Source organism: Phaethon aethereus (genome assembly GCF_964289735.1).
Source record: "Phaethon aethereus genome assembly, chromosome: 20".
Taxonomy (NCBI): Eukaryota; Metazoa; Chordata; class Aves; order Phaethontiformes; family Phaethontidae; genus Phaethon; species Phaethon aethereus.
Genome location: NC_138596.1, coordinates 10,736,352 through 10,760,744, shown reverse-complemented (window position 1 = coordinate 10,760,744; position 24,393 = coordinate 10,736,352). Strand labels below are relative to the sequence as shown.

Here is a 24,393-nt window from a genome sequence, read left to right as displayed (position 1 = left end):
CAAAGATTTTTGTGTAACATCATTGCCACTGCCATCGACTGTCAGCATCACTCCACGGTCTCTGGCAACTGCTGCCCGCTCATGTGTCTCTTCTTAATTTTGGTGGCCCTAGACTGAGGTACCAACCGTTGGTCAAAACGGCATCCCTTTGTTCTTCACTAAATACCCCTCGTTGCTGTGATGTGCTGGGATGCCGTGCCCGCGTTCACTGAAGGCTTTTGACGTCCTCCTGCCTGAACTCCTCCCTCTGGTTTCTCCCCTTCCCGTGTGCTGTGAGGTCCCTTCTCCTGCTCCGTTCCTCAGCTGCCTGCACGCGTTGTGGGCGCAAACAGCGACTGGCTGCTAACGGCGGAGCAGGGGGGACCTTTAGCATGTGCTGACTTTCCAGTTTTCCATGAGTTAATAAGAAAGATTAATTTCTTGGGGATTCCAGTATTGCTTAAAAAATAACAACCGGCTGTTACAATATGTGAAGTAGGAATGTTATTTCACAATGTCTGGCCAGGAAACAATATTGCATATTGATATTTTTCCGTTCGGCACTTAAAGTAGCTGTCTGTTCTAACACACAGCTTACTTGGGGGCAAGACTTCTGAAATACGCTTAGGCTCATAAGATTTTTATTTAGAATCCCAATTTAAGTGGCTTCATTTTGAGTAAACACTGAGCCTTTGGCGACTCTTACTGGTCTTAGCTTTTGCCTTTACTGTTAGAAGTTCTCAGCACTTTTCCCATCTCTCTATTCAGTGGAGCCACTGCAGATTATTGAGCTGTGTTTCAATAAGCACAAGCAGGGGTACAGCCAAGTTACTTTTTCAGTCTAAATGCTACCTACCATTTTGTCACGATACCTGCACAGCAAGCTGGAGAGTTTTCAGAAAATATTGTACAGTCCTGGTGCTCTCATTCGGAGAAACGTCACTGCAGCAAGCAGTCCCTCTGATTTAAACGCAATTACTTGCTCGCAGCTGTTGCAGAACCGGCTTCTCAGGACATGGAGCTGCCCCCCAACCAGCTCCTTCTCCAAACATTCACCCTCATGTTGAATTCCTGAAACCTGAAGCAGCCTCTTTTTCCAGATCCAAATTTTTTTAAAAGCAGCGGTAGCTGAGATCCTGGGAAAACACACGTAAAGGCGAAGTCTCTGTTTCTCTCTGCCCAGGGGGCAACCCCCCGCCTCGGGGTACCCAGCGCAGCGGCCGAGGCAGAACCGAGTTGTGGCCAGCTCGGCGGCTGCTTGCCCTGGCTGCTGGCGAGGACAGAGGCTGTATTTGCGGAGCAGCAAGGCACAGCGGTTTGCGGGAAGCCTGTGCTGAGGGGCAAGTGATGTGGATAGCGCAAGGACCGGCGGTAACGGCCTTCATCTTTCTTGGTAGCTTGGTGGCTAACGGTGTGCCCGGGGGTGCGCCCCGCTCCCGGGCTCTGTGCTGCCACGGTCCCGTTGCCTCCCGCTGTGCCTTCCCCGGCCGGCTCCGTGCCGGCAGGGCTGGCGGCTCCTGGGCAGACGCTGCTTCCACCGCGGGTTTTGTCCGTGGGGAAGCGGCTGCCCGGGTGCCCGCTGCCGTGGCAGGGCACGCGTCTGTTCTGTTGGGCCCCGAATAGACAGTTCCGTTGCGAGGGCTGTCTGTCCCCGAAAGCAGCTAACGCTCGATTCCCGTTTTTCCCGCCAGGTCATCCTCTTTCAGTACTGACGGCGCGAACTCTTCCTCACCTGCCCATGGCGCTGCCAGCATCGCTGCCCCTCAGCCGCTGAAACACAGCGTCCGGCCCGAGGCAACTGTTATCAGTCATGCAGGAGAAACTCAGATCCAGCGTTCTCAGTTATTTCCATTGACCAGCACCTAACATCCACTATTATTTCTCCAGCGACACTCTGTGTATGTGTGTGTTGAGTGCAGAGTTACATTTTTCACTTGTTTCTTGTGGACTTGTAGAATGACCGTTGAGTCTCTCCGAGGCAATGCCAGACACAGTCAAAATTAGTGACTCTACTGTGCTTGCAAATCTCGCTCCCAAACCCATGGGAATATGAACAAACCAGAACATGCTGAGTCTCAGGGGGGTCGATGATCACCTCTGAATATAAAGGAAGGAGGAATTTACGTGGTTTGGCCTGATTCTCTTTTTGCACCAGTGAAGCGCTGTCGGTTCCCGGACGTCCCTCCTTATTTCCACTTGCATGTGTGAAATCTGAAATGGGCTTTTTGGCTCAGCAACTCAATATATACACAGACCTTCCTGAGCCAAACTCGCGGGTAGCTGAGACTCCACTAAGTGGAAAACACGATGCCAGCTGGAAATAGGCAGTTTTTCTTCCTCCTCAAAGTGCTTTAGAATCACATGTCCTTTGATCACTCTAAGGTAAGTAAATCTTAGTGTTTTTTCCCCCCCGTTTTATAGGAGGGGAAACCGAGATGTCCTAAACTGAGAGGAACCATGGGGGTTGGTGGCAGAGCCAGGTTTAGCACTCTGAAGTTTTTGATTGCTGACTTGTTCTTAGAGCACTGAATATCTCTCTCTCCTCTCACAGCCATCTGCCAAATCTGTTTTGGTTTTTTTTTTATTTTTTTCTCTTGTTCTGTATTAACAAGCTACTTTATTTTCTTGGAGTCATATTGGATCACAAATGGGTGATTTCTGAATGTACCTACACAAAACTCTTAGGCACTCCATACTCTGGGACTGGGAAATCCTCAATGGAAGCTGATCCTAAAGGTGTAGAAATGTTTTGCCCTGGTGTAGACCCTAGTTCAGTCAGTGGAAGCAGTGGGGTAGAAATCAGAGACCAGTGAACAAGGCGAAAACAGCAGTAAGGCTGGCAGGAACAGCCGCTAGCTGAGTGGACAGCAAGGTGATGGCATATTCCTTTATCTGGCAGCACCTCTCTGAGTCCCCTGCCCTCCCGTTCTCTTTGCTGGAGTACGGCTGTTGCTCCGGCCGAGCCCTCAGACGAAGGCACAGCCCCGGAGGACTGCTGCCGGCGGGGCAGGCACCGCAGGGCCCGTTGCAACAGCAAAGGAAGTGCTCGGCAGTCTGGCCCCAAATCAGGAAAAAAAAACCTCCGAAATGATCCTTCATTGAAGGTAATAACAAAAAGTAAACAAGTAACCTTTGCCAGCCCTTCTCAGTTTGCACTGAGAGCCAAGAGCAGGTCTGTAACGAAACCTCTCTCCATGCAAGCACACGGGTCTGTCTTGCTGCTAAGTGTCCGTGAGGCCGCGTTTCCAAGAATGTGAAAGCCTACCATGAGCCACAGTTAGCGTGTGACATGACTGAACTGCGCCCGAGGAGCGGGAGACAGGAATCCATCCGTTACCTAACTTGTATCTACCGTTTGAATTAAAAACAAGTGTTTTTTCTCTCTGGGAGATCCTGGATCAATCTCCAACACCGGCCGAGTGGGCGGCCGTCCCACTGGTTTGGCCAGCCCGTATTGCACACGCCGCAAGCCTTCTCCCGACCGTGCCCCCGAGCTGCGCGTGACGCCGATGGCCGGACACGTGGCTCCAGCTACCCAGGAGGCACGCTCGCCGCTCCGACCGCACGGGGGACGGCGTAAGGAGGTGTGGATGTCTGCTGAGGTGGCCACCAGGATCTCTTGGTTTGAGAAGTAACTGAGCATTGATATTTGATATTTGTTGGAACAAATATATACGTACACAGACACACACACCTCTGTGTGTGTGCGTATATATATATTTTAAAAGTACAGAGAGAGAGAGTGAGTGATGGCAAAACCTTGGACAGTTAGGCCAGTATCCTCTTTAATTGCAGCCGGCAGCTAGCAGCTCGCCCCATTTTAAAATAACATATGAAAGGAGAGAGAAAATTAAGTCCGCAAAGTATTATTGTCACCTGCTGACACGCGAATAAGCATTTCCAGCGCGTAGCCAGCGCCACAAGGCACTCCGCACGCCTGACCTGGCTGGAACCGCTGCTGCAGGAGTGTCCCCTCGCGGAGGCGACAGTCACCAGTTGCCGTCGCTTTTGTCCTTGTCCGTAGCAATGAGTGAAGGACGGACGTTCCCTTTGTTGGCTGTCGGTGGAGTGTTCTGGTTCCCGGCATTTGTAACCACGAGGTTGAAGTGGATCGCTGCGTCCACGCGCAATAGCCCTGAGACGCTGGTGGTGGTCGGCAGGGTCGCTGGGGCCCGACTTTCTTCTCCGTTTGGGCTCGCGCATCCTAATGATCGTTTAGTTGTGGAATTAGTGCCATAAACGAATGGGTGGCTGTTCCATTTAAGACTGAAGGAGAGACTTCAGGCTGTAACTTGAGCTGACATCCCACAGTATGCGAGATTTCCACAGCGTTTTGTTGAGGGAGAAAATGGTTTGATGCGTTTCTCTTCTGTCTCGGCGGTGCAATGAAAGGGAAAGTATTAAATACGTATCTGCTAAATATCAGCTTAGTTACTGATCAAAAAACCCCACTTGTGAAACGTACTGTATATCAACGTCCTGATCACTGATACCACTGACGGGACCGGAGTGCGGAGCGGGGGCCGAGGGAGCGTAGGTGCTTCTCTCCGGTGGAAGCGGACTCGCCACCGCCCATGGGGCGAACCGCCCCGCACGGACTGTGCTCCGGGGCACTCCCCCATAAATAGCCAGGAGCAGCTTTGCTAATTCAGAAATCAGGCTCTGTTTATATTAAGCCCAAATTGTTTGCAAAAACTGGAAGCAATTCAGCTTGTGCAGTTTTAGAGCTAATTACGTGTATGGAAAATACTCAACTGTACCAAGAATGTAAGAAATCCTCTAATTTATTCAATACATTGTTTCACAACATATTTCACACTGACTGTTGCCACTGAACCAAACCTTATCTCAGGTCATTTGCATTCATCTCCTGTCTGTAGATTAAAAAAAAAAAATTAAAATCATTCTCATTTTCTTAGTTTATTCAGTAATTGCCAAATGGGTTCTGGTGCAGCAATGCAGACTCCACGTACTAAACTTTTCCAGTTGCTATTTACAAAACCCTTTGCAGACAAAATCCAACGAAGATAGCCAGTGAAAGGCCTTTCATTCAAGTTTAATAAGGTCACTAAATATGGCGAGGGTCTGAAAGTGGAACGGTTTACACTTTTATTACCAATTTTTTTTTTTTTTTTTGCTCATGCTGGTTAACCCCAATGCCCGAGCTAAAGGTGCTTACACAACTTACTAGTTGGGACAGGGGAGTGGGAACCAATCCTGCACTACTATCAGTGCTATACCTGTAGGATGCCAACTATAGACACACCAGTTTTATTTCATCCACCAATCATTTTGTTGTAGCATGTTGCAATTCTGCATGTCTTGGCTACAATGGTAAAAAAAAAAAATTCTCTGAATGAGTGGACAGTCAAGACTAATATTTATTTTAAAAAAGTAAAACTAAATTGTAAGCACTTTTTTGTAAAACCAATGTCTGTTTTGTTACATACTTTTAATGTTGTGCTTTGTAAATGTCTTATTTGTGTAATAAATAAAGTTAATGCAAGTAGAAGTGCTGGCACTTACATCCAGAAAATGATGTAATTCCATTTTATTTTATTTTTAAATACTTTCTGGCTTACTAATCAAGCAGCAACCCACCCAGTTTTCCTCATTTATTATTTTGTTAAACTCTGGCTTCAGGAGAGTTCAACAAACGTTCGTAGTAAATGGATATAATTTCCTAGTTAGCAAACCAGTCATTAAAGAATACCTCTGGTGTACATTATTACAATGATCAATCAATATCAAAGTACTGAGCAAAAAGAGAGGAAAGGAATTCACCAGGACAGCTAACTAAAATCTGGGAAAATAATGTTGATTAAGATGGATTTGAATGACTTCAACACTGAATCTGAGGCACTCTTTTTAACAAATTGTTTTCAGGCTTAATAACGTGTGTATATACTACACTACACACCTCTCAGGAATATTATTGTGAGTACAGTCTGCTTTTTTCCACGGCTTTTTCTCAGCATGACTGATTAAATGATTATTTCCATTTTTGTTTGTGCTGACAAAGATGACAGAAAGATTATATTCCTGTAGAGGCAAAGGGTGAGACAAATCCACAAGGACAAATTAGATTTATTGTGAATCAGATTACCTGCTTTGGAATACTATCGTCTAGCAAAAACTGTTTTCATGGTTTCAGTTTATGTTCACTTGTTTCATCCCAAGCTTTCCGGCAGGTCCGGATGATCCATTCATGCTCATCATCATCTAACAGGGAGACAGAGAGAACACCAAATATCACTGTGTCAGAGCTGCTCTTCGCATCACGAGGGTCCAGCTCCAACAAGCAATTTTTCCTTTGAGAAATAAATCCATTTTTAGCCATTGGCATCTCTTAGAACACATTTTTTTGTTTCTTTAAAAGATTGTATGCTGTTGTGTTGGAATTTGTCAAGGCAGGAGGCACTGGATCTATAGCAATGACTCTGATTATTTGTCTGTTTGATAGGATTAGCTTGGGCAGAACTATGAGATTTACATGTATATATTTTGATTTTTTTACTTTTTGTCAGGACATATGTTGCAACTATCAGAAATGAAGATACACATTTTTTAAATACTGTATCTGTGTTGCTTGTTGGTTTATGAAAAGCGAAGGTAAAGAAAAATCTATAGTCAAAACCTAGGTTCTTGTCTTCCAGCTTTTCTGTCATTGCTGTTCTTAAAATGTGCGTTATGAGAGGTATCGATAAGCTGATATAGTGGCTGATAGACGTATTTTAGACCATCTTCTGTGTCTCTTGTTAGGATTCATGTCTGTCATTTATTCTCAGAGCATAATGACAGTGTGGAAAGAAAAAAAATCAAAGACAATGTAGGGAAAAACAACTGTCTAGCAAAGTTTGAATAGCAATTTTGTACATGATTACAAAAAAATACGTTGGCAAATGTTAAGTTGTGGCTTCTTAATTCCAGGGATTTAAATAGTCTCGTCTCCAAAAAGTGTTCTGCAGCCTTTTCTTTTGAGTTTGTGTAGGGGAAAAGAGATCTGTGTAGTAGACCAGGAAAAACTAACTTCAAAAAGCTTTGAAAATAATCGAAGTATTACTTAAAACAGTACCTGTATTTATTTTTATATAAATGAAATGTATTGGAGCTGCTTCTTGTGTTTACCACTGTCTTAACAAATTCCTATTAGCTGCTTGTGACGTGTGTTTCTAACCGGCCTTGCATCTAAATTTTAAGGGGTTTGCAGCAGCCCTTATTACCTGAAAGAATAGATGATTACGAGAAGGATGGAGCTGGGGGGGCCGTAATCCTGGCACCGTGGCCGTCGCGTGGCATAGCACATAATCCCATTTAGTTACACAGCTGCCCTGCACCGCCGAGCGCCCTGCTTAGGTAGCTCAAAATGGATCGAGAAAGAAGCGTGTTGCTTGTAAGGAGTCAAATTTGGATGGAGATCTTTTGACTGTGGAGTTGTACCTTTAGGTTAAAGCGACATCGTAGCATTTGAAATGCAAAAGGTAGGAAAGTCCTGGGAATGAAGTTGTGCTGATCTAAGAAGTGAAAGTTCACAGAAGGGTATGTGACAAATAGGTCTGATGCACAAGTCTCCAAGCTTGGGGGTTAATCTTATTGGTTGCAGTGGGTTTTGAATCGAGTCCGCTTTGTCTTCCCTTTTTTCTTCCTTTTTATTTTTTCACGCTACCCTCCCCTTTTTCTCATTCCCGGCCGAGCGAGTCGAGTGCGTGCCTTCGCGTCTCCTAAGGTGCCGCTCTGTTGGCATCCTGGTAAAAGCAGGCTTAAGGAAAGCACGTGCCAAGGCATTTGTCCCTTGCCTGAAGGGCAGCACTCGTCTGCCACCCTTGACAGCCAGGAGTCAGAAAGGCCGGTGAATCATGGCAGGTTTTCCCTAAGAGCCTGCTCTCCAGTTTGCTCTTTGCATCCAGTCACTGGTTTCCAGACAAAGTGCTGGCTTGTGCCTACCGACCCTCTTGTCTCCCACCTGCGGGTGCTGGCTTGCAAAAGCTCGGTTTTGGTGCTGAGCACCCACCTTTGAGCAGTGCCCCAGTGACCGTGAGCCTTTTGGAGAACGCACTTGCGCTGCCATTGTTCCAACAGCTCAGGCTGTAGGCTTGCTTTAATGACTGAGAAATGGTTACCGTTTGGATAGAATGGCTAAGTTCAGCTCTTTCGGTGTTTCACTGACGTGATCTCTTTTTTATTCCCTGTACCTGTGAATCAATAGGTCCGTACCAAAATACTCTATTGATGGCACATTTCTTATCTGGGCATAAACTATGACAAAATAAACGCTGAAAAATATGCTAAAAGGAAAATTAGAGAGATAAGCACTGAATCTTTCTTAAAGACCACGCAACCCATACAGAGGCAGAGATTCCACTGCGGGCTGCAGCAGGAATGCAAATGTGGTCCTTAAGCTTTCTTAAAAACACCGTCAAAGCCATAATCAACGCACTGGCTTTTGTTCTATGCACTAGGTGTTCCAGCACGGTAATGACGTGATCACGTGAGCCTCGGCTATAAGACATATTGTCCAGCCCGGGTAGCGCCGTGATTTTAGCTGGAATCGCCTTAACTAAAAAAAATAGTTTATCTGAGCTTGTCATAACCGCAAGAAAATGAAACTTTGTCTATTTCTGCCACGGTGAAGGAATAAACAAAACTTACACACGCTATACATCACCACTGTCTAGCTTCTATTTGGGTACAGATATACCTGGCTCGCCTGAGTACTAGAAATAATCAGCTTGCCTTCCCAGCGAGAAATCTGCAGCGCTCACTTCACCGAGCATCAAGGGTATAAGCTCTAAGAAAGGCAGGTGCTAACTTGGCTTCATTTAACAGGTTTCCAACACTTCCTTGGTTTGCCTAGGTTGTTTCCGTCTGCACGCTGGGTTTTCATGGTCTCCTAGGAGAGTGCACGAGGCGGGTCGCTCTAGGAATTTTAGCCTCCCTGAACCCATCCCAAAATGCCTTGGTTCATGCAGTGATCTGGTCTCATGCAAATTAAATACATGTTCATAAGCACCGCCTAACTTGCATATAGTTTAATCAGATGTAAAAAATGAATGAGCTATATGAGTTTCAACTTTTTATATGAAAAGGAAAAATAGATGTAATGACTTGGTATTCCAAAAAATAGCCTAAATCAAATCCCTAGAATTGCCATCCAACCCCATGTACCGTGCTATTGGTCTTTGGTCTAGGTAAGGGGAAACGAAATGAAAGAATTGATCCAGCATAGTGAGAAGAACCACAAACCCAGAGATGAGAATGGTTCCAGGGCTAGCTATGTGAGAAGAGGCAGGGAAATATTAGAATGTAAAGAGTTAAGCTATGGTAAAACATACTTTTGCTACACTAAAGAAGACTGGTTGATAATTACTGTAGTTTTAGGGCTATTTGAATCAGTGCAGCTGCAACCTCTTCAGTAGTAACCCCTGAAACAAGACAAACTGGGTTTATTGTACTGAACAAGTCTTAAAGCTCCTCCCTGATTGTTAGTAATTGGCAGCAATGGACTTAACAGCCTCTTGACTACCCTTTTTACACTCTACCTGACTGTGCAGCTAACAATTTAAATCACAGATGCCGATCCTTCTTTGTGGCAGCTGCTTGTTAACTACACGTTCCTCTTTTTCTGTCACTGGCTGCTTCCATAACCCTGCAACACCAGGGTTAGATTGGAGAATCACATTTCATCAATATTTAAAATGGAATTAAACCTTGAAGTTTGATTAATGCTACCAGATAGTGAGTTGTAATTACTATTTTGCAAATTGCAATTGTTTGAATATGTTAATATGATTGTCTAAGCACATCTTCACCTTCAGAAGTAATTTTCCCTTTAAAAAAGATTTGAAAAAAATACAAACTCTTTAATCAGTGGTAAATTATCATCCTGTGCACAATTAGGTAGTATGGGGTTCTTCATGTTGTGTGCTGAATTTTGTGTCAGCACATTCATCTTTAAAAGTTTATCCATTTTTTTATATTTTCCTCAGTAGAATATACACTCATGGAACAGACTTTGCTGAAACAGGACTAACCATGTTGATACTTGAAGGTAAAGAAAAAAAGCTTTGTCTGAAAATTTTGTTGCAATCTGGTGTATCCCTCTTCAGTTAGTAAATGTTAATAAGTTATTTCTTCCAAAGTTAGTGAAATATAATGATTATTATCATGACATATCATTGAAATCTTGAACAGAGAGCTAGCGAGAGATCTTAGTGGATGAGCTGTTAGAATATACGTAAATATTGACTGATTCTTTTTAGTTATTTTCTTGTGTCTCAATCAAAAATAAGATCAGTTTTCTAGCAGCCACAAAATATATTTTGAATATTGTGGGCAAGATCCTCAGCCAGCCCAAACTGGGATAGCTTCTCTTTTATTTTTGTAATTAATTCAGGCTGTTTTCATTAAGCAGGCAGAGGCATACGGAGCCAACCCTGGTAGCCACCTGCACAACTGATCCCCAGAAACAGCATCTGCCCACCGTAGATGATTAATCAGGGGTGCAAGTCCTATTGATCTACTGTTGGACAGTGTCTACACAGTCAACAGGTCAGTTTGGGTAGAGTCTTTTTAGACACAAAAGACCCAATTAACTGTTAGCTGTAGTGTGTTCCTGTAAGTAGCCCACTGCAAAATCAGTTCTTCTCAACAAACATGGCTTTGCAAGTTTCTCCCTTACTTTGGGTGGCTTTAGGGAAAGCACCAAATGCCAGCAAAGTCCAAACAGGTGTCTGTCAGAAATGCTGTTAGGTGTGTTCCATGGGGAGCGCAAACTGCAGCCCACTTAAATCAGTGGATTTCAGCTCAACATCTCTGCAAAATGAAACCACTTGTCTAATTTTCAATGTTCAGTCTAGAAGTAGTGGCAGAAGAGAATTTCCCAACTACGCTCTCCAGATTTATCTCTCAACTGGGATTAGAAACAGCTGAAAATTCAGGGTGGGCTTGCTTCAGGGTGCTTCCAAGGGACAACTTGAAAACACACTGTAATTTAGGTGCATCTAATCTTCCTATATTAAATGCATGTTGCAAAGTTTAGAATTATTTGGGTTTAGCTATCGCATTTCTGTGTAGCTTATGGAAACCTCAGCTGTGAGAGACTTCTTAGGACTCTGCATGCTTAGGTGTCAGCCATGATGCAGCGTGGAGACTGTCAGCAAACAGCAGTATTGTGGCGTGGGCTTCCGGATTTGTCCTCTTAACTAACGCTTTCCCAGGAAACCACCTAGAGGTGCACAGGAAGATGTACTGCATTGAAATTAGAGTACCTAGCGGCTTTGCACAGGGAAAAAAACCTACATCCTTCACCTTAAGAACCTTGTCTGACTCTGTTAGGTCTTCAGACACACTTTGTAGTTGTATGGGTTCCTGGTGTCTACACTGGGGTCCTGATGCACTCCCCGATGCACTCCAAAATTCAGACCCTTGGCTCCCTCCTCTGCCCAAAGGTGAGTTGGGACCAGATGTGAGTGTGCATCATCCCTTCGTCCACTCTCACTTCTGTTAAAGGCCGTGTGAGCAAGGATGGGAGTAGCTGTGCCCTGGTATGTCCCTCCATCAGGACAGCCAGGCCCACAGCTCCAGCGCACCCTGAGGACACAGCCATGTGGTAAGAGCAGCTTTCCATGACCATGGTTTGTAAGAGAGTGTGTTTACAGTAGATGATTCTTGAACAAGAGCTGAGTTTCCTCTCTGTTTGCACAGAGCCAAGCACACACAGACCATTGTAAACAACAATATCATTTAATTCTTTCGCATTCCTGACTCCTCCCATCACCCGCAGCGCAGTTTATCATGTTCTTCCACTACACAATTACAATCGCATGTGATAGCATCTCAGCCATGGATTCTGGCTGGCACACCCCTTTCATTTCCACTGCCCCCTCCGGGTCCCTAGTGCCACTTTCCTTACTGCACCTGACCCCACCAACATCAAGGCTGGCAAGAAAATGGAAAATATGTTTTCAATTAACCTTTGCTTTCACCCATAAATTCTCACCCTTCCATTTACTTTTAATTACCGTAATTCCAAAATGGCCCCCAAATGAACTTTCCATCTCTTGTAAAACTTGTTTTCACACAAAGTGTATAGTTGAATATAAGTGCCTATAAGACTTGTGTATAACCTATCTAATGGATTCACAATGGGATGGCTAGCACACAAACAAAGTTGTTATTCTTGGCATGCCACTGTCTGGAACTGAAAGTTTCACAGTTTTCAAAATGATAAGTATTTTGAGACCAGGAAACCACAAGGAACAATATATCTGCAAAAGCTATAGCTACTGAAATTACTGTAGTAACCTACACCGTGATGCATATATTAATATTATCACTGCTGGTTATAGTATTGAATATAAATCAAATTGATTCATATATATTTTACTGAATGGAGGATATTTTATATTAAAACATGTAAGCCAAATTTAATCTAAACCCACTTTCTTGGTTACATGGATAAGAAGTCTCCAATATCTCTGTCACCTGAGCAGGCTTTGACACCGGGAAAGTATGCATTTTGCAATGGCATTCAAAATGTGCCTGATCTTAACACATTTCTATATAAAAAGATATGAAAAGAGCATATGATGGGTAGGAGAATTGGTCCAACATTTTAAAATGTGTTTAGGGTAGAGTAAGAATAGACATGAAGCTATGTCTTGTAGGAGTCTGGGGTCTTCTCTTACATTAAGTAGACTCAATTTCCTTCTGCCATCTTCACTTCAGTACTCATTCATTTGCCTTGCCCACTCAGCAGTCCCCAGTTTGATACTTGCTAATGTTCTGCCTCTCCTCCTTCTAAGATTTGGCTCCTCAACTAATTTATTTGTTAAGCATTGGAGATTATTTAGGTCCAAAGCTCTCACAGCAGGAGAAAAGCTATCTAACTAAAAAATAGGAAAAGATAGATGAGCGACACTTGGAGATCCAGATGGAAGAGCTATAACGCAATTTCTAACCTTCCCTTTAATGTAATATTTTTCAACTTTTCTGACTGTTATAGAAGCAGTGAGTCTGGAAAGCAAGTACCAGAAAACTGGAATTGTACAAATGTGGGTAGAAAAACTATGTCCTGGGACTAGACGCAAGAGTATATGGGAGATGGAGGAGACAAGACCAAAAGGTGAATTTGCATGGACTTGTGTAGAGCCTGGCGGGCAAAGAAAACAAGCTGAGTGCCATGGCAGAGAGAGAAAATATGTTTTGCAATGGTATTTTGGAGGTATGTGAATCGAAGAGGCCAGAAAGAGGAGTTAGCAGTAAAAAGGGCAAGTGTTCCAGCTGTTGCAAGAAAAGCAAAGGGCCACTCACATTCGTATGCTCTACTTGTGTAAACGGAGAGTAGTATTGGCTCTCTGCTTTACAAAACACTGTTTTCAGAAATAAGTTTGTCAGCCAAAGTAAAGAGAAAAAGATCAATGGATTGCAATAAATGGCATTTAACATAAAAATGAGTAAAATTTACAATTCTGATAACTTGTTAAATGTTAAAAAATCAGCAAACAATAGACACAATTTGTTTTGTTCAGAGCCCAGAGGTAGAGACCAAATCCTCTAAATTAATTTCTGCAAAAGCTGGGGGTTTTTTTTTCCAAACAGGTCTGGATCCTATTCGTTGTAGAATATACTGATTACCAACTATTTTTAAGAGCTTTACACAAACATTATTTCTTTTGTTGTGTGAAATGCAGAATCAGCCATCTGGCAAATGCCCCAGAGCTAAAATCTTTTACATGACATATAATTCAAAATGATTAAATATACAACAGAAAATAGCTATAGCATTGCACTTAAAATAGCATGAACTTTTGCTGCCGATCAAAACTGATTTCTTTAGCTTAACAAGTATCCAAAGAACAATTATTTGAAGAGCTTTTAAGAGTTTCAATATGTAGGAACCAAACCTCATCTAAATTCAGTATCTTAAGTCAAATAAAAAAGAAACAAATGTACAAAAGATTAAATGGTCCTGCGTTATAAGTAGACATTTAAATCTATGGGAAGCTAAATTCATTCGAACAAAAATACTATATTCCCTCTGTATGTGTATTGCTGGGGCTTTCCTCTCCATTGCTAAGGGCATCTGCCAAAACAACTCTTACATTCTTAGGCAATGACTAGGGACTAGCCTGGAATCAGACTGTTCATCCACTCCCTCCATCATCAGAATGGGCAATTTCAAAGAAGAACAGGGAATAAAGCTCCGTGCATGATCCCTAAGTGCAGTCAATCTTTTTTCCTGCACCACAGTCGACTTTAAGTTAAACTTGCTGTCTTTTTTCCAGAAATACTCCAGGCCTGAAAAATTGCCAGGTCCTCATCCCACACCCAATTCTCCAGTAGTTTATGAGAAAGAGCACGCAAACATCTGCATGTATTTGGGGTACATGAGGGTAGGTACAGAAATATTACCCTGAGTAATTATTTAGTGGTTATGGCTCTGTTTCTCAACTACATTTTTCAGACAAGTCAAAGTCTACATTTCCCAAAAAGCACTTGGTGCAAGTCAGATCTGAGTTGCAAGACAAAAAAGTCTAAATGTAGGAGATTTATCTCATGGGTTTGCATACTTGGATAAACCTGAAATGGATGCACACATCACTGCTGACTTTCAAAAAAAATTTGCTTCTAAATTCTTTCAGACCAAGCATGAGAACCTTCATCCCAAGTTAACAACGTGAGGAAACTGTAAGTCTGTGATTATTAAGGCTTAGAATCAAAATGACTTCGCACTCGTGCCTGTGGAGTTGGGTCAGCCTCACAACCAAGGAACCTTAGACGTTCTAAACCCAGACTTTTCTAAACTATAATAAAATAATGTTCTTGAATCTTGACTTTTTCAGCTCATAATGATTCCTAAAGCAGCAACATTTTTATTGCTGCTTTTTACGTGACTTTCAGGCTTGTAGAAATCTTTAACTGATTGCTGGCTGCTTTGGGCTTGCAGCAACACCAAAAAATCTCCTCTTAATAAGACTTGTCCTGGTTTTCTGGGCCTAATCCTGCTCATAATAACATGGAGTTAATTCAGTTACCTGACTGAGCTTTTAGCGTAAAGGCAGGCTTTGTGTCTTCCTGCTCTTGATGTTATATAAAAAGATGCATGTATTTCAGGTAATATTGACTGCAGTATAGAAGGCTACCCTATGCACCATACCCATACTAATTAAACCCGAAGATGGAATACGAAAGTAGTAGCACAAATATTCTCATATTACAAAGAGCAAAGGCATGTTTTATATTATTTAGACCATCCTTTGGAGAACCACAGGAGAAATAGAGCCATTTTCATCACAAGTATCTTTGCTTTTCATCAAAAGAGAGGTGACCCAGGCAATCTCCTCTAACCTTTTCCATCTCAGTAGAACAAAATTTCTATTTTTGATGGTATTTTCTCCTTGAAAGCTATGGGCTTTCAGGGGTCCTAAAACCTGAATGTCACTGCTCTTCTTGTACCTCCCTGCTTTGCATTAAACATAACATCATGTATTTTCTACTTCTCACTGAAAAATTGGGAAATCTTCCCATCTTTCTATTGACCAAACTGTGTTACAAAGGTGCCAGGAGTCCTATTTCTGGGGGGGTGGTGGGGGAAGTAATACTCTTAGTGAAACAGGAGTCTAGTCCTAGTATCTATTCAAAATAAACAACGTATCTTCTTACAAATGAGCATTCCCATTCTTATTTATGTGTCCAATTTTGCGTACGTTGCAATACTGGAAGAAAGAAAAGATTGAAGAACACATGGAGAATCAAGAGAAATTTGAGCATCCCTGAGGAAGCAGAGGTTTAGGGATGGAGTAATAACTGCAAGACTGTAATGAGAATTTGGAAAACTTTGTTAGATAAAACCGTATAACAAAACTGTTGCTGTCATTTCATTCCCTGGGCCTGATTATGTTTTCATGATGGGCCTTTGCACTGCTTTAACAGTAAGAGCTCTTTAAGTAAATGAGTATCAGACCTCCACGCTAGTGAAATGCAAGGCTTGCCAAATTTAACGGGAGTCTCCGCGGTACTCTACATGCGCTCATCTTGACAAAGAAGTGGTGGAAACAAACTCAGTAGTTTCAACCAGTGTCTGTTCTCTTCTGGAATGGTACCTGGATGCTGCCAGTTTGAAGGCAAGTCAGTGCCAAGGCTCTATGCTTCCTTGCTCTCTTTCACAAACAGCCGAGAAACAATCAGAAATTGCTTCATATAGGGCCAGGGTGAAAGGTGAGAACTGGAGCATTCTGAAAGCCTGCTGCCAGACCTGAGGAAGATAGTGTCATTTTGGTAAACCTGTCAAGCTGTTGTAAGAACTTCCTGAAAGCTTCCTACCATCTGCTTTTGATGCTTTCAAGACTTGGCTGGAAGCCTGGAGGTTTTCCTGCTCCTTCCTGCCCAGCCTATAATGGAGTAATTCTGGATCTGTTCCCTGTCATCCCAGCCTCTTCCTCAGTTTCTTTTGCTTACAGCTGGGGTTTTTTATTTTTTTTTTCTTTACTGCAGTGGCCTTGTGCCCTGAATCATCTCTCCTGGGGCGGTAAGAGTTCCTCTGATGTTGAACAAGTGCCGGGTTTTTCAATTGTGTTCATGTTCTTGAGAGGAAGGGTCTGGCCTACATGACACATTCCTTCTTCACACTCACATCAACAAGTTTAACTTTGTGTACAGGGCTCTCAATGGAACGGCCGCACAAAGCACATCTCCAACGACTCCGTCAGACTGCATGCTGCGCTGCTCTGGTTAGTGAATATTGATTGATATAATTTGTAGGGTTTGAGATAAATGTCATAAAGGACAATGAGTTCAAAGAACAGATTAAAAAACAATAAATTGAATTCCAAGGCGTTCCCTCCTGTACTAATCTGTGTAGGTTCCTGTGTTTTTGGAAAGCATGTTGCTTATCTTCCTCATCAGTAGGCCCACTGCATTCCAGTATTTTGGATCAATGCCATTTGTAATAATCTAGATCAGTTTTTATTCAACGTTTATAAAATAGGCCATGTATCATAGGGTATATTTTATAGCAGATGGTATCTCCAATTCATTTAACCCCCCCTTTGCTTCCCCCCTCCAATATCACAGTGCATACTTATAACAGCTCTTGAAAGTAGAGCTGAGCAGATTTTTTTTCAACAAATAGTAAATTTGCTGAAAAATGGAGTTTCCAAGCAACAAAACTGTTAAACTGTGGCACACTGAAAACGAAATGTTCTGTCTTCTAGAAAAACCAGGTCTTGCAATTTGGACATTGGGGGGAAAAAAGTGGGGTGGGTGGTTGCTTTCAGAAATCATTTTAATTTAAAAAAATTCTGCACTAAAAAGACGATAAACGTGAAGGTTAAATAGCCAGAATACAAAGCATTTGTTTCAGGTCAGATTACATTTTTGAGTTATTCCAATGTCAACTGTTTGGGAATCTTCTGTGTGTTTTTAATTTGAAGTTTCTCTTTTGGCTTGATGAGAACTGATTTTCCCCAAGGCTTATTGATTTGGGGACTTACCCACGAGACCCAGTATTTGCCAGACTCTACTCAAAACACAGCTCTCCAAGGTGTCAAGGAAGTTTCCTCTTCAGCAAGGTATTTAAACACAGCCCTAAGACTCATTTCAATAAAACGGACTATTCTAACATGTAGAGATTAAGCACATGCTTAAGCACTTTGCTGGTTCACAACACAGAGTTTATTAGCTTTCAGGATCAATGATGTACACCTTACAACCACTCCCTCGCTTGAGATCATAATGGAAGAGATTGAAGATTTTCCTGAGATTAACATACCAAATGGTAATAAAATATACTTATTCATATCTGCTTGGGAATACTTCATTGTAATTTTGCAAAAGATGATTTATACAACTCTGGGGATACATAAATCGCTGATAAAAATAAATAAGTAACAGATATTTTAACTCAGTGGTAACAGAACCAAATCATGGACTTCTTTATGTTTTAGCTTTAATCACACCTCCGAGAAGATATGACAAACAAACTCATCCTAGTTTACCTTGCAGAAGAAGTTAATCATACCTGCGTTTCTCAGAAACTGGAGTTTGTAGTCAACGATAACTCTGGTTTCAGGATTATAGAATCCATCACCACAGTCGTAACAACCTTCTGGGATTTTTCTGGGAGGATCCAGATTTGTAAGCTGAGAAATGCCTGAAGAAAAAAAACCAAAGGGTTTGTTTTATTTTGCCTTGGTTTTTTTTTTTTGCATTTGTGCCTTTGATCAAGATGACTAAGAAATATTACATTTCCATGGCATTTGCAAGAAAAACAATTGTTACCTTGCAATAAATTTTATAAAACATTTTGCAGATTTTGCAGATGGAGAAAATGAAAATGGAAAAATCCATACACAAAAAGTGTGTGATAAAAAGATATCAAAATAAAAAGATTTCCTCATTCACGGTCCTGTGATTCAGCCCGCTAAGCTAACATTACAAACATGACCCCAAACTCCAAAATGGGGCCGGGAGATTCTTGCTGGCCTCACAGAACAGCTGCATGTCATCCTTAAAATATTCTATATATAAAGAAGGATATTTTATTTATTGCATTACATATTTTACTCACTTCTTCCTTACAAATCTTTTCACCTTTTGACTACAGACAAATAGTAATATTATAAAAGTCTTTAGCAAAAGCATAGACTGGACACAAATGTTTATTTTGGTATCTACTAAAAAGCTACACGGGACAGATTCATTCAAGCTTTATTTGATGTACTGGATGTAAATTAATTGCTTTTGCTCAACTTTTCTATATTAAAAGCACATGGATAATGCAGGAAAGGTGAAATTATGAGAGGGTTAATCAGGATATCAAAAGCTGTAGATAACAAAGCCCCGTCCTGTGGATCATGACTGCAGAAGGGACCACGCTATGGGTGTAACGCTGCGTCCTGCGCTGAGCGGGTGGAAGGTGGTGTCAGCATTCTTCTGGCAGCGTCGGATGATCAGGTCCTGAAATTAGCCAGAGCATTTCTGCTCCATGTTACTCATGTAGCCAAATTAATCTTTCTTAAGCAAAGTTGTTAGTTTAATTCCTTCCAGACTCTAAGGATCGCAAACACAATTCAGTACCTGCTGGTTTAAGACCAGAACAGATTTCTGTATAAAATCTTCTGTCGTAGCCGTCACAGTAATGCCATTTTTTATCTTTGTATTCGAGACCATCTGCAAAAATGTATTTCCCCTGCAAAATACGTTCAAGCGCAGACTTAATAAACATGATGGATGGATGGAGTACGAACAAGGCTGGTGTTCCCACTGCCAAAACCGCGCATTAGCTGAGCTGAGCGAGCGCACGGGTCAGCCCGGGCTTAAACGGCATTGGGCACCGCGTCTGCGGGATGCCCGGCCGCGAGCGGCCTCGCCCTCACGCCTTCGGTTGCGTGGTGCCGCTGAGAGGACGAAAAATTGGCTTGGCTCGTAAATCTGCTTATTTCACCCCAAAACCTTCCCCGCGGCGTGGCCTCCAGGCGGGGGCCACTCCCTGGCGGGGCGGCCCCTCGGGGTGAGGCCCCTCCCGCCCGGGATACCTGCGTGGGCACCCCGCGGTGCCAGACCGCCCGGTATCTGCCGCCGTTGGGGAACAGCAGCTCTCCCTCGCCGTCAAACATCCCGTCCCTCAGCGCTCCCCGGTACTCGGTGCCCGTCGGCAGCGTGTAGGAGCCCTGCCCCTCCAGCCTGGAAGAGACAGCGCTGTTGGGGGGGAGGGGGCGGCCCCGCGCCCCCCGCGCCCCGCCGGGCCCACCTGCCGCGCACGGTGCCCCCGCTGTAACGGCCGCCCGACACCTCCATGGCGGCCCGGCCCGACGGCGCGGCGACGTCGCCATGGCAACGCCGCCGCTGCCGGGGCGCCGCGGGGCCAGGAAGCTCCACCCCCCCGTCGCCGCCGCGCAGGCGCGCTCCCCGCCCCCCGTCGGCGGCGCATGCGCCGTGGCGGGCGGGCGCTGAGGGGAGCTCAAGGAGAGCGGCGCCGCCGCCATGCCCGGCTCCCTGCAGGTGCCCTCCCTGGAGGAGCTCGACGTGCAGGAGGTGAGTGAGCGCCCGCCGTCGCCGGGCCCTTCCCCCGCGGGGCAGCGCGGCGGGCCGGCGCCGAGGCGGGCTGCCCCCATTGCCGCTCTGCCCCGCTGCAGGTGACAGTCAGCTCGGCCGTGCTGAAGGCCGCGGCCCACCACTACGGCGCGCAGTGCGACCGCCCCAACAAGGAGTTCATGCTGTGCCGCTGGGAGGAGAAGGACCCGCGGAAGTGTCTGCGGGAGGGCCGCCAGGTCAACCAGTGCGCCCTCGACTTCTTCAGGTGAGCGGGGCCTCCAGCCAGTCTCCCCCGGCGGCCGCCCGCCTCCCGGCGCCCCGCAGGCGCTCGTCTGCCTGAAGGTGAAGGTGTTTCGGGGCATCTCCCGGTGTAGTGCGCCCTTGACGAGCTTTGTTATTCCAGCGCTGGGAAGTCACTGGCTTTAATTAAAGTAATGTTACCACCACGGCCTTCAGAGTCTTTATTGTTGCTTCTTAAACTTTAACTCTTGAGAATAGAGGCCGTGCCCTTTTTTGTTTTGTTTATTTATTTATACCTTAATTTATCCTTTCATATGAAGTTCAGTGGCCTCTGCTCTAGAGTAGGTGGCTCAGGTTTTTGTTAGCTTAGCAAAGGAATGCTGGGGGGTGGTGAAAGGCCTGCTCCTTCTGCATCTGTAGTATGAAATCCTGGAACCCGACCTCTGCTTTGCATTGTCTCCCCTCCGTGTTTCACAGGTGTACTACTGCCAAAGCTCAAGTAGACACACAATTTACCTCTTGTGACCAAAAATGTAGAACAAGGCATGAGCTGGTGGCATGTTCTTAAGTTGCTAGAAAAAGGCCTAGTTTAATTAGCTCAGAGCATGTCCACTTCCAGTATAGCAGCTAGTAATGAGAAACCTCTGCCTGAAGCATGTCGTCTTGAGCTTGAGATGCCAAATTAACTCGGAAGCATTAGAGCATTGTATAATGTACGCTAACTTACTTGGCAAAACAGGGATCCCATATGGAGGAGCTATGTACATCTACCTAGCAGGAATACCTTCCACGTATTGCTATCCCTACTTGTAGCTACAATGATAGAAACTTTACTGATATTGGTATCAAGTTCTGTTTAATGATGCTTCAAATACTGACTTCTCTGAAGACTTTAAACGTTTCCGAGAACTTAAAACTACAAAACCACTTTATCACAAGTTGAGGTTTGAACGTGTAAGAGAGAAAAACATTACATTTACAACACTTGCTAATGATTTTCTTTCTGTGATCTCTTACAGGAAGATTAAGATGCACTGTGCAGAGCCATTTACTGAGTACTGGACGTGCATTGACTATACCAACTTGCAGGAGCTCCGTCGATGCCGAAAGCAGCAGGCAGTATTTGATAACTGTGTGCTGGAGAAGTTGGGCTGGGTGAGACCTGATCTGGGAGAGCTCTCTAAGGTACCTTCATCCCTTTTTGATCTGATAGCCAGATTATTCTCTCCCTTCTTATGGACGTTTTGTCCAGACCAGGTCTCAAACTCCTCTCCTGGCCGGAAGGTGATTCATGAACTCAAGACTGGAAGCTTGTGGGCTTTACTAGAAGTCAAGGCTCTGTCAGCGTTCTCCAGGGTTGCTTTCCCAGAAAACTTGCACTTTTCTTAGAAAAAGCCACTTACTTCTATGTTTTCGCTTTTCCTAGCGCAGAGGCCTTTCCTTTAGGAGCAAAGCTCACACACATGTGGAACTATCCTGTAGTTATGAGTGAAATGTCCCTTCCTTTTTTTAGAAGTACTCTGGAGATAGGAACTCTCATCAGATCAACAGTGTGTCCTTAGTGTCATTTGTTACTTCTTTGTAGTTCTTTAAGTTCTGACTCAATCTAGCTTTTCTGTTAAATGCTGCGAAAAGTCGTATCATTTCTTCTTTCTTTCCAGGTCACAAAAGTGAAGACAGACCGTCCTATGCCTGAGAATGCCTATCACTCTAGACCTAGACCAGAGCCAAATCCACCCATTGAAGGAGAGCTGAAGCCTTCTCCATTTGGCAGTAGGCTCTTTTTCTGGTCCTGGTAAAGTGGGCAGACTGTGCTGTAACTGAAGCATGAAGATGTATTGCTTGCAAATGTAAATTGTCTGGTATGCGTTGGGTATAACTTCAATGATTAAAGAACCCCAAACTGTTACATGGCTTATAGACTTCTTTAAACATGCTCACACATTGTAGCAACTAAAAAAATGTATTACCCTGTTTTGCAGTCATATAGCTGTTAGGACCATCTTAATACTAGTAGTAACAGTTGCCTGATAGTGGCTACCAGGCTTGTTCAAAATGTGTATAAATGTAGCCTGAGCTTTTGACTACTACTTCAAACAATCAAAAACTGGTGCGAGACTTTATTTACTTATTGAGAACACTCCCACTTGGATCAAGGAAACTTTGAGAACAAACAAGTCATTAATGTCTTCCATTGGTCTTGCAATTGATAATTGTGGATTTTTTTTCCAAGGGACTACTCCACTATAGGTTTAACTTGAAATCTGTCTTGGAGCAAGGATTTAGTCTGAATCTGTGGATGTTGCTAGGTATGAGGTCAGTATTGTTTCTGATGTAAAGATCATTGTTCTACTTACCAGCTGCTCATTCCTTGTGCAGCTAGGGTAGTGGCTTCCTTTTTTTTTTAATTGGGGGACCACAAGCTACTTCATCAGAAAGATCACACTAAGCTTTCAACACCTTTAAGGAAAAATTATCTCCTCCAGGATCTTCCTGTCCCATTAAGTAGTGTAAGGAGGTAGCCTGTCTTCTGTCTCAGGGCCCTGACTTGAGGGGTTTGGGGCAGATTCTTATTATTATTTCACTGTGATACTTTTTGATAGAGGAGTAAGTCAGCTTTCTTTGAGATATTGTAGAAAAAATAAAGTCCTGTGTTTCATAGGAAGTAGACCTAGTCTTTCCTCCACTCCACCCAATAGCAAGAACCTTATTACAAAGGTCAGAAAAAATTAAATGAACTTGTTTTCATGAAGCCACGTGCAGTTGAGCTTGCTCTGGGCCAGATTGTGTAGCCTGAACCATAGCAAAGACTTGAGTAGTGCTTTGCTCCTGGAGTAGCCTAGCCATTATTAGGAGCTGAAGATTTACCATCTCCTTGTTTGGGGTAGAATTAAACTGTAATGGGTCTGTAGCTGCAGCATATGTTTCCGATCCCTGGAGCTGGAGGGAAAATTGTGTAACATTTATCTAAAAATACCTCATGCACTGTGTAGCTTATGGGTTCTTGCTACTTCCTGCTTGGCTGTGTTGACTGAAACTCCAAGCAGGTGCTATGGCATACATGTTTGCATTTTAATGTATGTATTGTGCTGTCTTAGCAGCTCTTTGTCTAAATCTGTGAGATGGTGTGCACCTCTGCAGTTGCTTCCTTCCAAATCACTATCAGTGTTTCAGAGCAGCCACGTATTACTGAAAGAGGATAACCTCTGTTCTGCAGAGACTGAAATTAGGACAAGCTTGAGGTCTAATGACATTCAGCTGAGTGAGTGAAATGAGGTTTGGGCAAGTGGAGGATAAATTGTTCTGGGATGTTAATGTGTCACATCTGATCTTTTGTGCTGACCCACTCCAATAGTTAGGCAACCTTGCAGAAAGACTTTTTAGATATTACTTACTATGTTTTGCTAATAACTTATTATTGTCAGCATAATGTATGAAACATTGCCCTGTGGAACATCTGCTTTTGAATAAACAGGCATGGGCATTCCAGTAGTCAGCCCCTAATCATAATTAAAGAGTATTTTTCCCATTACCTTTTTTCTGAAACGAATGACATGCATAAATAGGGGGGCAGTTACTTTTAAACAGCCTTTTACGAACCCCACCCTTAAGTGAGCTAGTACTGTAAGCAGGAAAAAAATAGTGATTTATGCTGCAGCCTCAAATGTTTAAGATTGCTCATATGTTTCATGACAGCTGAATCTACTACCTCTTGGGTCAGAGGCGGTTGATCGAGTAATGATGCACTGACCACATTTAAAAGTCAGAATCAACTATCTCCTTGCCTAGATTATCACTTCACTTTCAAGCAGGAGTGGGCAGGTGAATGTACGAAAGAACAGCAGGGGAGGACAAAGAAGTGAGAAAGTCAAGTAGAATTCAGCTGTACTGTGAGCACTTCTTTCATTAAGCTTTTTGAGATAATTGCTTCTTGTCTTTATCTCTTGGCTGAATCTCTGTGAAAAGTGTTGCCAGAGGTCTGTTTCTTGGCGCTTCGGACGGCGCCTGTATGTAGCTCTTTCTGTTCAAAATTGTTGTGTGACTTTACTCCAACATAGATGCCCCCTTTGGAGCTGTAATGTTTTCTTGGAAACTTTAGAACAAGTGGATGTCAAGATTGAGTAAAGACCATAAAAATAT

At 43.5% G+C, this 24,393-nt stretch overlaps 2 protein-coding genes across 3 annotated transcripts; one reads left to right on the top strand and one right to left on the bottom strand.

The window, feature by feature from the left end:
* Window positions 1–6,121: 6,121 nt before the first annotated feature.
* On the bottom strand, window positions 6,122–19,776 carry MORN5 (MORN repeat containing 5; the record flags this gene model as incomplete). Its single annotated transcript, XM_082008887.1, has 5 exons — window positions 6,122–6,201; window positions 17,999–18,130; window positions 19,057–19,168; window positions 19,515–19,662; window positions 19,730–19,776. 5 exons carry the CDS (start codon window positions 19,774–19,776, stop codon window positions 6,122–6,124), a joined length of 519 nt encoding a protein of 172 aa, XP_081865013.1.
* A 186-nt stretch (window positions 19,777–19,962) lies between these two features.
* NDUFA8 (NADH:ubiquinone oxidoreductase subunit A8) lies at window positions 19,963–22,110 on the top strand (the record flags this gene model as incomplete). 2 transcript variants are annotated; one of them, XM_082008827.1, is made up of 4 exons in its annotated part: window positions 19,963–20,013; window positions 20,115–20,257; window positions 21,273–21,438; window positions 21,915–22,110. In XM_082008827.1, the coding sequence occupies 4 exons, from the start codon at window positions 19,963–19,965 to the stop codon at window positions 22,050–22,052; spliced, it is 498 nt and encodes a 165-aa protein (XP_081864953.1). In that variant the 3' UTR covers window positions 22,053–22,110. The 2 variants fall into 2 exon arrangements, with proteins under 2 accessions (XP_081864953.1, XP_081864952.1); XM_082008826.1 differs by having other exon boundaries at window positions 20,115–20,278.
* Window positions 22,111–24,393: the final 2,283 nt, after the last annotated feature.